Source organism: Colletotrichum fructicola (genome assembly GCF_000319635.2).
Source record: "Colletotrichum fructicola Nara gc5 chromosome Unknown KSG_Nara_v1_contig03, whole genome shotgun sequence".
Taxonomy (NCBI): Eukaryota; Fungi; Ascomycota; class Sordariomycetes; order Glomerellales; family Glomerellaceae; genus Colletotrichum; species Colletotrichum fructicola.
Genome location: NW_027094053.1, coordinates 5,799,058 through 5,812,713, shown reverse-complemented (window position 1 = coordinate 5,812,713; position 13,656 = coordinate 5,799,058). Strand labels below are relative to the sequence as shown.

Here is a 13,656-nt window from a genome sequence, read left to right as displayed (position 1 = left end):
ATCCCAATCGAGTCCAGCCCAGCCCGTTGTTGGTTACGCTGGTGTGTATTACGTCGTGGGCTCCTGCAGTGCGAAACACCTGCTTTTTGCACTTGCCGTTCTTACCTGAACCTGTATCCATACCTTACCTTCGCCTGCCTACCTGCCTACCTTACCTGACCCTTCCTTCCAGTTCCTGCCATTCAACACCAGAAACCTTGCCCTTGCCTTACCTACTGCCAGCGCTTTTTTAATATCGCCCCGCGCGCAACATTCTTTCACCTCTCTATACCTACATCACGCCGTACCTCACCTCTCGCAAATTTCTTCTTCTTGCCGAGGCCCGTATTGAATGCGCCGAAACCCACCGCGTCTCCTTTTCCGATCCTAATCTTCAACTTTGCACCACCGCAACCACCACCACCATGTCTGTCGATATCGAGCCTACCGAGCTGAGCTTCAAGCGTACGCCCATCTAGCGACCTTCGATCGGCCTGATACTCACAAGTCCCAGGGCCCTTCACCGTTGAGGTCTCTCAGATCCTGCGCATCAAGAACCCGAACCAGTCTCCCGTCGCCTTCAAGGTATGTCACTGTGCATTCCCCTGCCGTCCCGTCACGTCACCCCATTGCTCACAAGACACGCCGACAGGTCAAAACCACCGCTCCTAAGCAGTACGGCTCCTTGCGCCTCGTGCATCCCTCGATTGCCGACTGACGATACCCCTTAGGTACTGCGTTCGCCCCAACTCGGGTCGTATTGAGCCTGGCCAGGATGTGGAGGTCACCGGTACGCTTCCCGGACAATTGCCAGGTGGTCACATGCAACTGACCAGAACCAGTCCTCCTCCAGGCCATGAAGGCGGAACCCCCCATGGATGCCAAGTGCCGCGACAAGTTCTTGGTCCAATCCGTCCCCATTACCGCCGACAAGGAATTCGCTAGCATCGCCAACATTGTGAGAACAGACCCCAACGCCGGTCCGAAGTCGTGGCGCAGATGCTAATTATTCTCGTTCACCAGCTCGACCAGACAGACAAGGCCACCCTTCAGGAGAAGAAGATTCGCGTCATCTGGCTCGCCGCTGAGGACTCATCGAACGGACCCAGCGCGTCTGCCGTCGCTTCCACTCCCAGCCGTCACTCCGTCGTCAATGGCGTGAGTTCCCCCTTAGGTCCAATGTTTTCTAGGTTGCGATAGCTGACAAATGCCAGGACCATACCCCCGATGTCTCCCGCGTCTACTCGTCTCCCAGCCAAGGGATGGATAGTGCTAGTCCCCAGCCCGCCGCGCCCGCGAGCCCCGATGTGAAGGATGACACCGTTTCCGAGAAGGCGGTCTCGACAGTGAGCGCCGCGAGCAATGTTGTCGCCAACACTGCTCAGGTCACGTATGATGAGCTCAAGCAGAAGCTTCAGCAGGCCGAGGCCAAGATCGCCGGTCTGCAAGATACTAGTGGCCTGCGCCAACGTGTGAAGACCGAGAGCGAAAAGCTGCCCAGCCCGCAACAGGCTGCTGCGGCAGTAAGGCAGGGAGCGGAAGGCGTCCCCGTTCAGATGGTCGCCATCCTCTGCCTCGTCAGCTTCCTCCTCGCATACTTCTTCTTCTAATGCTTCGGCATCTTCTGATATTCCCCCTTTTCTACGGTCTTTTTTGTTGGAGGATTTACGAACACACCCCAAATGGCAGAGACGTGCGGTCGACTGTTGCCAGCATACTCAAGAGCCATGGGGAAACGGCACAGCGAGTGGAGGAGGGTCTGTAGGTGACGATAGTGAATACGGAAGAGGATCCATTGATGGCCTCTGACACGGAACGGAGTCGCAAATCACACTTGTAACTATATGGCAGTTCTTTTTGTCGTAACAGCCCGGCGTCCCGGACGCAAAGTTTTCAATTCTGAAGCTTTTCATATGTCAATTGGGCCCATTGATGCACGTTCAATTACATGTGCGGATGGTCCAGCTCTGGCGCCGCTGTGAATGAAGTCTGGGGGTTATGACGATCTTCCCGACGGAACGGAAAGGATTCTCTATATCTCGCGTCCCCAGTTATTATTACCAAAAAAAAGCCCCTTTTCAATGTCTTTTGCATATCGACAGGGATATATCTTCAACCATGATGTACTGCAAAAAAAACCAACATTACACTACTACTCGAGCAGTAACTTTTTACTCTATGTACTCTCTCAACGCCCCCAAACCTAGGCTCTCTTTCTCTCAAGCCTCAATCTCCTCCTTGGTCCACTTGGCATTGCCGCCAACCATGCGGCCGCCCTGCTTCCTCTTGACGCGGCAGGTGATGCCGACGTTCTCATCCCAGATGAAGCGCCAGATGGCGTAGGTCCAGCTACGGTGGTAGGGCAGGTCCTCGTAAAACTCGCTGGCGATCTCGCGAAGGGCGGGGAGCCTGGTCCAGGGCACGGCGGGGAAGTCGTGGTGCTCGTTGTGGAGGCCGACGTTGTAGGTGAGGAAGTTGAGGGGCCCGTAGTAGGAGAAGGTCTCGGGGACGGGGACGCCGTTGGCGGGGTCCTTCTGCTGGGGAGAGACGGTCTCGTAGACGTAGTGCTCTGCGATGAAGTGGCCGGCGAGGGGGTGGAGGGAGCCGGCGAGGAAGGAGGAGACGAGGAAGTAGAGGACGGCGTTGGGGCCCCAGAGGGAGTAGAGGGCGTAGTCGAAGGCGAGCTGGACGGCGATGTTGAGGTAGTGCAGGGGCGTCAGCGGCACGGAGTAGACGAGGGTCGGGCGGACAGCGTAGAAGAAGATCTGGAAGGTGCAGAAGAAGGCCTTGCCGAGGATGGAGTCGAAGAAGACGGCCTCGAGGGCGGTGGGAAGGTCGGTGTCGAGGCCGTCGACGCCGAGGGACTTGTGGTGGGTGAGGTGGTAGGGCTGGTAAAGATGGTATGTCAGTATGTTATGTCTCGATATCCTGGGGGAAAGAGAGAGGACTGGCTCACCCTGAAGGAGGCGCTATACGGCACGCCAATGGGCAGGTTCGCGAAGATGGCGAAGAGGCGGTTGGCCTGCGGGGAGCGGAAGGCGAGGTTGTGGGAGATTTCGTGGATGGCGAGGAAGAGGTTCTGGTTCGCGGTGGCGCCGAAGACGTAGCCTACGGCCCAGAACTTCCAGGACCAGAAGGAGGTCTCGCTGAGGTACCAGGCCCAGAAGACCTGCATCGCGACGACGCCGGCGACGACATACTTTGTCAGGGGCTCGGGACCGCAGAGCTTGGTGACCTGAATCGAAGAAAAAACCGAACTTGTCAGTCTTGCATGTTGCAGAGTTATACGGGAGCCATTGGGGTTCCCGGGAGAAACCTTACCTCTGGGTGAGCCTTGATGATGGCCAGACGGCGGGTGCGGTGAGGCTCCTCGGTGTAGGTCCAGAAGAAGTCGCGCTCCTTGGAGGCCGGGGCGGGTTGCGCCTCGGTGGTGAGCTTGCCGGCCGCGGCGCCGTTGGCGGCGGCAGCGGTCTTGCGCTTGGACGGCTTCGTCACTGTCTCAGCGGCGGACGAGGCCATTGTTGCGGTGGTTCTTTTGCAGGAAAGGGTTGCTTTGCTTGCTTTGCTTGTGGCGTGACAAGGCAAAAAGGCGTCTCTTCCCAAGAAAGTTGGCCCCCCGATATCTGGGTTGTTGTCGGTGGTGGACGGCAGTAAATTATTGGTGGTGGAAAATCTGTCCTAAACCGGGGAATAGGGGACGACGGGACAGAGAAAGTGGAGGACGAGGGGCGAAGGGGGAAAGTGGGAAGAGGGAAACGAGAATCCGATCACCGTGGTGTGGTCGGGGTGGGTTGGTCCTCAGACGGTCATTGATATATATACGTAAAGAAGGGAACAGTGCTTCTCAAACGGGAAAAAGACAAGACGAAAAGAGAGAGAGTCCCTTGATGAACCACGCGTAGTTAAATTTTGACGTCCCCCCTCTGGCGCAAATATCGAGCGGTGGTGGGAGAAGAATGATGCCTCGACAATGGCAAATCTCCTGATGCGGGCTGTAGGGGATCCGGAGCGGTGTACAATGCACTTGGGGACTTTGCCTTCTGGACCAGTGTGCTGTGGCGCAGCGGGTATCAGTGGGGGAAGGGGACATCCCTGCCCCGCTGTGGCCAATCGTTCGGGGCATGTGTTTTGCCTTTCTGCTCTGCTTCGAAGTGGTGGTCACACCAACGAATTTTCGTGAGGAGCTCTTTTGGGGGAGAGAGACAGGGGATGCTGTGGCGTGGCAGAGAGAAAAAAAGACATTGCTATTTTGTTTCTGGTGGTGTTGAAGGCTGGAGAAGGACGATCTTGGCCTTGCCCCTCTTGTTGTTTCCCCTGAACCACCAACACCAACACCACCACACCCACCCCAAAGAAACGGTTGAGGGAGGGGAATTGGGGAAATTCTAGAACCCCCACTGCACCCCTTCTCCAGTTGCCTCGCTTCCCCTGCAGGTCTCTGTGCAACGCATCTGGGGGAGGAGGATAGGCGCAGCAATGTTATCGTGCATGTGCGAGATGGAGCACCACACCTTCCACCTCCTCCGTCCGTCTGCATATATCTCTCTCACTCTTTCCCAATGGCTTTCGTTGAAGTCTCACGAGCGAAGCTGGGATCTGTTTTCGTCGCTTGTGCAGAGCCAATGGGCATCTCGGCGCAGGTCATCATCTGACGGGGTCTGTACGCCGTCCTGTTGCATTGGAAGCTTGAGTGGAGGATGATCCCTGCCGCCTGTTGGAGTTGTAGGGTTCGTTCTTCTCTTTTTTAGCTTCATGTATGCGGCCTGTTGTGGCTGCTGTCTGATCAGGCACCGGATGAAGATTACGTCGTATATCAAGTGATTCCCCCAAAGATACGTTACGCATTGCTCGTGCTGTGCGAGGGGAGAGGCAACGCAAGGACGATCAACACCGCGTGGTGTGTTCAGATTCGGGCCCGGGGAGGGAGGCCCGTAAGTGGATGGAGGGAAGGACGCCGATCCCCCGTGTTTTCACTCTCCTCCCGCGCCGTCCTAGGTTCGGCACTGTGAGCCGCGGGCCGGTCAGAGACATATTGGGATGTCATATCGGAGTGGTTACATTGGCGCGAGTGATTGGGCTGTTGAGCATGCCGTCCCTGCCGTGTTGTTTATCCGCCATGGTAATCCAGAGTTGCTTTTGCAGAGTGAGATTAAACACAGATTGCTCTCGGAGGGAGCTGGGCCGCGGAGAGGGGGAGGAGGTCAAGAGAGTCTAGACATAAAGTTGGGCCAAGGTTTGACACGACGTTGCGACGAACGCTCCCCTCTGCCCAGCATTCGAGTGCACACATCACGACAACGCGAAACTTCACCATGCGCCTCGTCCTACTCTCGACGCTCCTGGCGTCCGTCACCAGCGTGGCTGTCGCAAAACCCGAGAAGATCAGGGGCGTCAGCGACCCCGTCTACCACTTGTACCTCCAAGCATACCCGAAGGACAAGACGGTGCCCGTCCTGGGGCCCGAGGCCTCAGCCGAGTCTTTCAATATCGCGGGCTCCATCCAGAGCGCCAACTCGAGCTCGTACCTGAACATCGGAAGCGATACCACGTCGTACAAGAGCCTCAAGTTTAGCAATGCCTCGGAGACGACGGCGTGGGGGCTCGAGGGCGACACCATCATTACGACACAGGGGAGCACCTGGGGCCGCCGTGAGTGAACCGTGTCCTTGTTATCGTTGGCTGCATCATTGATGAAGTCATTGTGCTGACCCCGCGAGAGAAACAGAGCTGAATTTCTTGGTTTGCGAGCTTGAGCAGGGGTACTGGCAGGTGTACCTGCAGACTGGGAGTGACACGCCGAGCGGCAAGACCTGCAGCAATTATCAGACGATCCATCTTCCGTGCTTGTGTTAGGCAGATGCAACTTTGACCTGGGGGTGGTTGGTGGTGGGTTGGCTAGTTAGGTGGAGGATGAGCTATGTGGACGTTACATTTAGGTAGCAGCCAGATGATCGCCCTGTCAAGAGGCAGCCCGGGGCTGCTGAAGAAACATTCTGTGTGTGTATGTGCGCCTGCGTGCCTGCTTGTCTCTGTGCGACTCAAGGAAACATGGTTTTGGTGATGCTTTGCATAGATGAACAGGGAAACCGTTGGCTGTCAGAGCAAGCGGCCCTCGGCGATCGGCCGGCGCGAGTTTATTAAAATCCCGATGAGAGGCTTGGGTTTAGAGGTTGTGCCACTCAATTTTGAGTTACTTGTCAGGTGATATGGGTGGGAGTTCAGGTGGCTGAGTAAGTTGTTGTTGGAGTAGGTGCTGTTAGATCAGCAAACAAGGACGAAAAGGGTTTGTTGCACAATGCAAGGTTACCATTTGCAGAGATACATGAGGTTTGACTGTGAATACTTGATAGGCTGGATGTAGGAAGCGGATGTAGGAAGCGCAGAAGAAGCAGAGGCAACAGATAGCGTTGGGCTCAGGTTGTATATCGGAGACTTGGCGGCGACTTCCGTGCATCAACATGATGCGTATGCTGTGTTCTGTTCGCATCTATGTCGAGAATAGGAAAACGCTCATCAGGGTAAGTCTCACTTGTGCTGTTGAGAGTCAAGTTGCGGTCCCGGAAAGGAAGCAGTGGCACGCGAGGCCCTTGATTAATGAGCAGTCGGGGTGGTACTCGACCCTGTCGCGGAAACTCTGCACCAGGAATAATGTTGGAAGAAACGAGAGAGACCGGGAGACAAACTCTCACAATATTGGGCGGTGTCCGCGTGAGGCGACAGTTCCTCAGAACATGGGTCGTATGCCAGATTGTCAATCTGATAAACATGGCGTCCACTGCCAGCATCAAGAGCAGGCGCTTAAGGCGACAGGCCCATGAATGTAGACCGAAGATGCAAGGCGATGGCTGCGAAGACAGCATTTCTGGATTCCGAGATTCCCGTCAAACAGTCATTTAACCTTCAGCTTGATGGGTAGATGGAGACGTCAAAATGTCCAGGTGACTCGCAGGAGGTGCAGCGACTCGAAGTCTAAGAAGGGTTAGGTGATGTTGAGAAAGAGACAGACGAAGGAGGGGCCCCACGATTGGCTGTCACATGCAGAGTTCACGACGAGCAGCCAACAGCCGTTGGCCAAGGGCAGGGATGATATCAGAAGGGAGCGGAATGGCACAAGCAGAGTGGAGGCGCTCTCCATTGCCAGGAACCTTTAGCTGCAGGACGCTCTGCAACGCTGCAATAACCGCTGCAATATCTACCTAATTTCCAACAGGGCAAGGGGCCATTGATTCTGGACCGGCTGGGTTTTGGAGGATCCAGACCGGACCTGCGTCTGGCAATCGCAGAGGGCGGGCGATAGGGGCACGCGACCTGAATGATGTCCTTTTTACGCACCAACTTAAGTATGCGCCTCTCCAAGCAAAAGGTACAATACAGGGTACTTTGTGTTGTAGTAAGCAAGCTTGGCGCCCTCTGGCTTGAGCCTACGTAGAATAGGATTGTTGCTGTTTGTCAAGGCAGAAGAGACAATGAAACCGTTGCTATTATACCTCTTTTCTTTGAGAGTGAGATGCCACAGAAAGAAACAGTGAATCAAAGACACCTGAGAAGTTGCAGCTTCACCGCCAGCACCAACCAACCACCAGTCTTGTTGTGCGACAGGTACTTCCCAAGCCAACCAGAGGCTGGTTCTTGTGGTTCTGTGTCTGTCCCAGTGTCATTAACGCCACGTGAAGATAAGCTAACCTGGAGGCCTTCCTGAGCTTGCACGCACCGCACCTTGTCCCTACCTCACCTTCACAGGTGCCAGAAGTACCTACTTAGGCGAACGGGACCACCAGTAGGACCGGCCTTAGCCTTAACGATAAGCCCAAGTTCCAAACTCTGGGTCCCAAGAGCCCAGGCAGGTCTGCATCCGCTTGCGCTTCCTGCCACCTCGCCCAAAAATCTCCCGTCCCGGTTGAATTTAATCACCCAGGCTTCCAGACTGCGGCCCACCTTTGCGCTCCTTCTCCTCCGAGCGAACGCGAAAGCCCACGTTCCACAATCACGGCCTCACCTACAGCTTTCAGTCGCTGTAGAACCACCCCAACTCCGACTCTGCATCGCTGCTCCCTTGGCTGACGAATCGAGAGAGAGAGAGACGACCCCTTCCCTGCTTCGACTCCCATCTCGGCCTCGGTCCTCTCAACGTCTCGGTCTCTGCACCGCACCACCGGATTACCTCGAACGACCCCGAAAAGCACCGCCAGGCGCTTCTTCCCTCGCTCTCCCTCCGAACGAGCCCTCTTCCACATCGGTTCGCCAGCCAAAGTGGCCGGCCATTGCCAGAAACAACCTCCTCTCTCGGCGCGGCTCCAGCAAGCCAGCTCGTCGCGCCGATGTGGTGGTTTTTCCGCATCATCGCTAGTGCCATCTTCTTGCTGAGCATAGTCCTGTCAATACCCGTCGCCTTCGATGTAGGAGGCAGAGACAGCGGCCTGGCCTACAGCCTTGCCCTATGTGGCTTCTACTTCGTCTACTCCGCCATCGCCGTCGTCACCCCCGCCGAGTCGCGCGTCCGCTGGGCCATCAATGTCATACTCCGTTTGTCGCAATGGATTGTCATCCCCGGCCTCCTGATCTGGGCTCTCGGCCGCTTCGCTGTAGACGCCGGTGCGACCAACTGGGTGGAGAGGACGCTGCAGAGTATCACAAGCTCCAAGACAACGTCATGGGGCGAGTGGGTGTTTGGCGAGGGCGGCGTGATCGAGACCATTACCCTGGGCGGCTGGGATAAGACTCTGAGATACTCTAGCCCCGTCTTCCAGCTGTTGGAGGGCTTCTGCACTTTGCTTGTCATCCAGGCCGCGGGTCAGATTACAAAGTGGTTGGTCAACAGAGGAAGAAGCGATACTTGGGTTGTAAGTGGAAGCTCCGTTGGTCGAGTCAAGATGTCTAGATTGTCCCTGCGGGGACATGACATCGACGCTCAGAACCCCGTTCTCTTGTACGCTTGCTAACGTCATGCCAGATTATTCTGCTCGCTATCTCCGGCAGTGTTCTCGCCAGTGCCGTCTACTTCCTGTGGCGCGTCGCCCACTTCTCTTATATTGACAACTTTGATGCGATCAGCATCGGCGTCACCATGACCACGGCCTTCTTCCTGTGTGCCTATGGAATCGGCAGCGGGCGCGGAAACCCCATCGAGTCTTCGCTCCTCTTCGCATACGTCGTCCTCTGCGTCTACCAGATCTTCACCGACTACCTTCCCTCCGAAAACACAGAGGCAGAGCACAACCAGTCGTCGCAACCCGAATTCCCGCCGCTCCCTCCAATCATCATGGCGTCTTATTCAACTCTCTTGCACATGCTCGGCTCACTTCCCCACGCCGTTCACTCGTCGCTCAGTCTACTTTACGCCGCTTTCCAAACCATCACCCCCTCCGTTATCATCTCTCTCGCTTTCCGTCTCCTTGTCTTCTACTGCGCCACCCGCATCATCCCCGCAGTCCGCGAATCCGGAGCCAGAGCTCTCATGGAGGAGCCTTCTCTTGAAGATACGGACGCGGCCAACTGGCTCATCGGCATCATCACTTACTTTTCCCCATCAATCCTCATCGCCATGTACACGAGTTTGCTGTTGCAACACTTCTCGACTAACGACGGGCCAGATGGATGGACGCTCAGAGGCGGGGACCCCGGCGGCAACGTGTGGCGCTGGACAAACGTGATCGCAACCATGAGTCTGTACGCCATTGAGCTTTACCTCGGCGAGGGAGACCACGACGGCGGTCTGACGAACCACTGGAAGCTGGACTGAGCGACGCAACGCTCCCTACCATCTTTCTGAAAGTCTTCCTGGGACATGGGCGAATCACCCTGAGCTCTCGGGGTCTAATGAGCGCAACCTGCTCGAGTATGTGGGGGCAGGACACCAAAAAAAACCGATTGATCAACGTACATAGGGTCGTTATGATACAAGGGCTTTGGGCACGGAAAGGGGACAGGGACAGGCACAATACGGCGTTACGGGAGGAAGTCTGCATGCTCCAACGGCGACTTTTTTTGTTAACTATGGATTCTGCGGGGAGGGCTTTAACGGGACTTTTGACTTTGGCAGCGCGGGGGCATATTACTATTACTGCCTCAAGCCTTTCTATCTTGCAGTAGGAAACTCATCTAAATTCACCGCATTGGAAATAATGTTACGGTCTGGCATCGTGAGCGACGTTGGGCGTGGGCTGAGGTGTGGATGTAATGACAGAGGTTCTGATTTCGTTAAGCCCATTAGCTGAGAGCACAACTCTGATTTGCCGCTATGTATCCGTTCACTTTGATAATACGGGTATGCCTAAGCCAGTTCTTTGAATTCCAACTGCGATAGTCGGTCGTGGCTAATCTATCGCGAAGAGCGCAAAGCAATGGGACAGCCTGAATAGTCGACGATCCATCTAGTCACCTTCTCGCCCTGTCTTTGTCTGGCAGAATGATCTGGACCACGTGCCGGGTGGGAAAGATATCGCCTGGAGCTATAGCTGCCCATCGATGAGAGACCCGGTCGTTCCTTCCCAACCATCACCGGCAGCCCTTTCCCTCGTAACCACAAAGAACCCCCCTCTGCTCTCGCCTCACCTACAAGGCACCCAAGCCCAAGCCCAAGCCCAAGGATACTTGGCCAACTTTCGTCTGGTCTGCTTTTGACAATTCGACAGGGAAACCACCTAAGCGGCCCAGTCGGTAAAAGCGAAGCTTAACAAGTTCCTTTCTAGAGATGCAATCTGAGTCTGAGGGGGGCGCTCGTTCGAAACGCGCGAGGGCCTCGAATTAAAACGGTGATACGCTTTTTTTTTGTTCTTTTTTTCTATATCATATCTATCCTTTTGTTCCTCATCGCTTCTTCAAAAGGCTCTCCCGGGACAACACTCCTTACTATGTAAGAAATTCCTCGATCTCGCCTGCGAATTATATAAAGTACAGTTTGGGTATATAATTATTTTTAGTATTAACTGTTCTATATATTTCCAACAGCAAGCCTACAATTGGTTACGCAAGTCGTATCTACACCGGAACGAAGCCCCCACGTTTTTGACACCGTGGTCTTCGTTTATATGCCATCTCAGATGTACGAAGGCAATTCCAATGATTATTCGTCACACTGGGACCACCACACTCTCAAGTGGTGGTCAACATATCATCTCGGAGGTTGGAACCAATATTGAACACACGACAGAAGCCAAAATTTGAGAGAAGATGATTTGAATTGTTCGTATCCTCAGAAGCGTGATGCTGCCGGAGTCCTATATGGGGACGAACTGTTCATGGAAGCAGCGGCGCCCGCACGGGAATAATGGGTCCCAGCTCCGCCGTCCGTCTCAACCCCGACCTCGGCAACAGCTCTCCACCCCACCTACAACTTCACTTACACCCCACAACCTCAACCCGCTCTCAATCAGTACAAATTCATATCATTATCTCCTCACTCCATCTCCGACCTCACATACAGATAAACTCCGTTCATAGTATCATATCAACGTAAGACCCTTCAAACAAAAAATCAGAATAGAAAATGCCGGAGCAAAACCCGATGCAATCCACCGCGGGGTCGTCCTCCCCCACGGTCTCGAAGTCCACAATCCTCATGTCGGGCCTCCTCGTCGACGTCTACGGCCTCGAGGAGCTCGCACCGCTCCGCCCAACCGCCGTCTCCGTCCTCTGGCTCTACCACGGCCGCGGTCGCGCCAAGGAGGACATGGGCGCCTTCGCCTCGCGCATCGTCTCACAGCACAACGCCGCCGCCACCTCTTCTCCGGCAACGAAGCGCGGCCTCATCGCTGTGGCGTTCGACCAGCGCAACCACGGCTCACGTCTCGTCTCGGACAAGGCCAACGAGTCCTGGCGCGGCGGCAACGAGAGGCACGCCGTGGACATGTACGCCATGGTCGCGGGCATGGTCAGCGACACGAGCGGGCTGATGGACGTCGTCGAGGGGTATCTCAAGAGCGAGCTCGGCGGCGGGGCCGGGGCCGGGGAGTGGAGGGTCGATCAGCACGTCGCGCTCGGGGTGAGTCTGGGCGGGCACAGCACGTGGCAGGCGCTGTTTGGGGAGGAGAGGATGGTGGGCGGGGTTGTGATCATCGGGTGTCCTGATTACATGGGTGAGTCTTCTTGCTTTTACTTAGTCTGAGGTACATGAGTGCTGACGATGGTGGGTGTGAAAAGCGTTGATGTCGGACCGCGCGCAGAGGTCCAAGCTGGCGACCTTCTCCGCTGAGGACGCCGGGGCCTCGTTCCTGGGCAGCAGGGACTTCCCACCGGACCTGGTCGCGGCGTGTCTGCGGCATGACCCGAAGGGCATCCTCTTCGGGACCGGGTCCGTGCCGACCTCCGCCGTCGCCGAGGCCGCTGAGCAGCAGCGCCTGCGGGGCCTGCTGGACGCCCGTGTGAGGGGGAAGAAGTTCCTCGTCTGCTCGGGCGGGGACGACAAGCTGGTGCCGTACTCCAAGGCGAAGCCGTTTGTGGACTTCTTCCAGGAGGCGACGAGGACGTGGTACGCGGACGGGGGCGTCGTTTTTGAGAATATTGTGTACGAGGGCGTGGGGCACGCGTTCAGCGAGGGCATGATTGAGGACTCGTGTCGGTTTTTGCTGGATGTCGTCAATGGGGCAGCCGAGAAGGGGGCAGAGAGCAGGTCAAAGATTTGAAAAGGTGGTATTAATTGGGCTTCGAAATGGGTATGTATGTAATTATGCCCATGGCCTCTTGGCGTCCTCCGCTAGGGCCTCGTGGCCGTCTATTATCCTAGTCACGACACCGCTTCTGCTCCTCTCCTCCTCGCTCGCGAAGAGCCTGTCACGTAGATTCCACGGGTTGCGGGCGCGGCGTTTGCGCGACAGGCTGGGCCCGACGCCGTGCTGGTCTTTGGTCCACTCGTCCACGGCGTGCTGTACGCCTGCGACGGCCCCTTGCTTTTGGATAACACCACCATCACCCGAGGAGGTGGTGGCGAGCGCGGCTTGCATGCCCGGGGGGTCGATGCCCAGATACGCCACGCGGTCGAGGGGGAACCCGATGGCGGCGCAGTGGCCGTCGACGATGCGGGGCTTCTTGAATGCGTGGCTGACGACGGTGAGCTTGGCGGGCCAGGGGGCGGCGGGATAGGTGCGCCGGAAGAGGAGGAGGGAGTGGAGGATGTTGTGGTAGGAATCGAGGGCCTGGGTATCGTTGTGGATGCGGGATGTGAAGTCGTCGTTGTCTGCAGGGAAGATGTCAAAGTAGGCGTTTGCGGAGGCGAGGTTGGCGTAGCTTTGGGATTCTGCGAGGGGCGTCTCTTTACGCGTTGGGCCTCTGGTTTGGGTGTTAGTCTCCAACGTTCAATGATCTCTTGACTGGTATGCGGCAATTGAGGACAAGAGAATGTGCACGAGACCAATGAGACGCTTTGCTATATAAACAATTTTGGTGCGGTTTCCTTCGCCAAGACGGAATGGGAGCCGGGGTAGCTTACCCGGAGAATATGAGCGCCGCGGCGGGATCATCCCGGAGCGCGGTGAGACCGGCCTTGATGTGCTCGATGAAGGTCGGCGTCTCGCCGGCTTGGAAATCGGCAATGAGCCACTCCGATTCGTCTCGGCCGTCGGTGGGGCCGCCGGTCCAGATGCCGTGGCAGCAGACGACGATGAGATGAGTTGGGGGTCTCATGGTTGATTTCGGGGATGAGCAAGGCGGGTATGTTTGATGAGAATGAGTTGGCTTGCATTG

The 13,656-nt window shown here is 56.2% G+C and overlaps 6 protein-coding genes across 6 annotated transcripts; 4 read left to right on the top strand and 2 right to left on the bottom strand.

Annotated features, from left to right (window-relative positions):
* Positions 1 to 404: 404 nt before the first annotated feature.
* Positions 405 to 1,589, top strand: CGGC5_v006459 (Vesicle-associated membrane protein-associated protein; the record flags this gene model as incomplete). Its single annotated transcript, XM_066151700.1, has 8 exons — positions 405 to 444; positions 494 to 564; positions 632 to 654; positions 711 to 769; positions 822 to 937; positions 1,003 to 1,137; positions 1,194 to 1,208; positions 1,263 to 1,589. 8 exons carry the CDS (start codon positions 405 to 407, stop codon positions 1,587 to 1,589), a joined length of 786 nt encoding a protein of 261 aa, XP_066008994.1.
* A 609-nt stretch (positions 1,590 to 2,198) lies between these two features.
* Positions 2,199 to 3,498, bottom strand: dsd1 (Sphingolipid delta(4)-desaturase; the record flags this gene model as incomplete). Its single annotated transcript, XM_032031203.1, has 3 exons — positions 2,199 to 2,867; positions 2,936 to 3,214; positions 3,301 to 3,498. The coding sequence occupies 3 exons, from the start codon at positions 3,496 to 3,498 to the stop codon at positions 2,199 to 2,201; spliced, it is 1,146 nt and encodes a 381-aa protein (XP_031889210.1).
* A 1,793-nt stretch (positions 3,499 to 5,291) lies between these two features.
* CGGC5_v006457 (uncharacterized protein) lies at positions 5,292 to 5,832 on the top strand (the record flags this gene model as incomplete). The annotated part of the gene is made up of 2 exons (XM_032031202.2): positions 5,292 to 5,628; positions 5,705 to 5,832. The coding sequence occupies 2 exons, from the start codon at positions 5,292 to 5,294 to the stop codon at positions 5,830 to 5,832; spliced, it is 465 nt and encodes a 154-aa protein (XP_031889209.2).
* A 2,465-nt stretch (positions 5,833 to 8,297) lies between these two features.
* On the top strand, positions 8,298 to 9,718 carry CGGC5_v006456 (Uncharacterized protein; the record flags this gene model as incomplete). The annotated part of the gene is made up of 2 exons (XM_032031199.1): positions 8,298 to 8,819; positions 8,930 to 9,718. The coding sequence occupies 2 exons, from the start codon at positions 8,298 to 8,300 to the stop codon at positions 9,716 to 9,718; spliced, it is 1,311 nt and encodes a 436-aa protein (XP_031889151.1).
* Positions 9,719 to 11,464: 1,746 nt separating this feature from the next.
* Positions 11,465 to 12,599, top strand: CGGC5_v006455 (uncharacterized protein; the record flags this gene model as incomplete). The annotated part of the gene is made up of 2 exons (XM_032031198.1): positions 11,465 to 12,053; positions 12,118 to 12,599. The coding sequence occupies 2 exons, from the start codon at positions 11,465 to 11,467 to the stop codon at positions 12,597 to 12,599; spliced, it is 1,071 nt and encodes a 356-aa protein (XP_031889150.1).
* Positions 12,600 to 12,641: 42 nt separating this feature from the next.
* CGGC5_v006454 (Uncharacterized protein) lies at positions 12,642 to 13,596 on the bottom strand (the record flags this gene model as incomplete). Its single annotated transcript, XM_032031197.1, has 2 exons — positions 12,642 to 13,242; positions 13,403 to 13,596. 2 exons carry the CDS (start codon positions 13,594 to 13,596, stop codon positions 12,642 to 12,644), a joined length of 795 nt encoding a protein of 264 aa, XP_031889157.1.
* Positions 13,597 to 13,656: the final 60 nt, after the last annotated feature.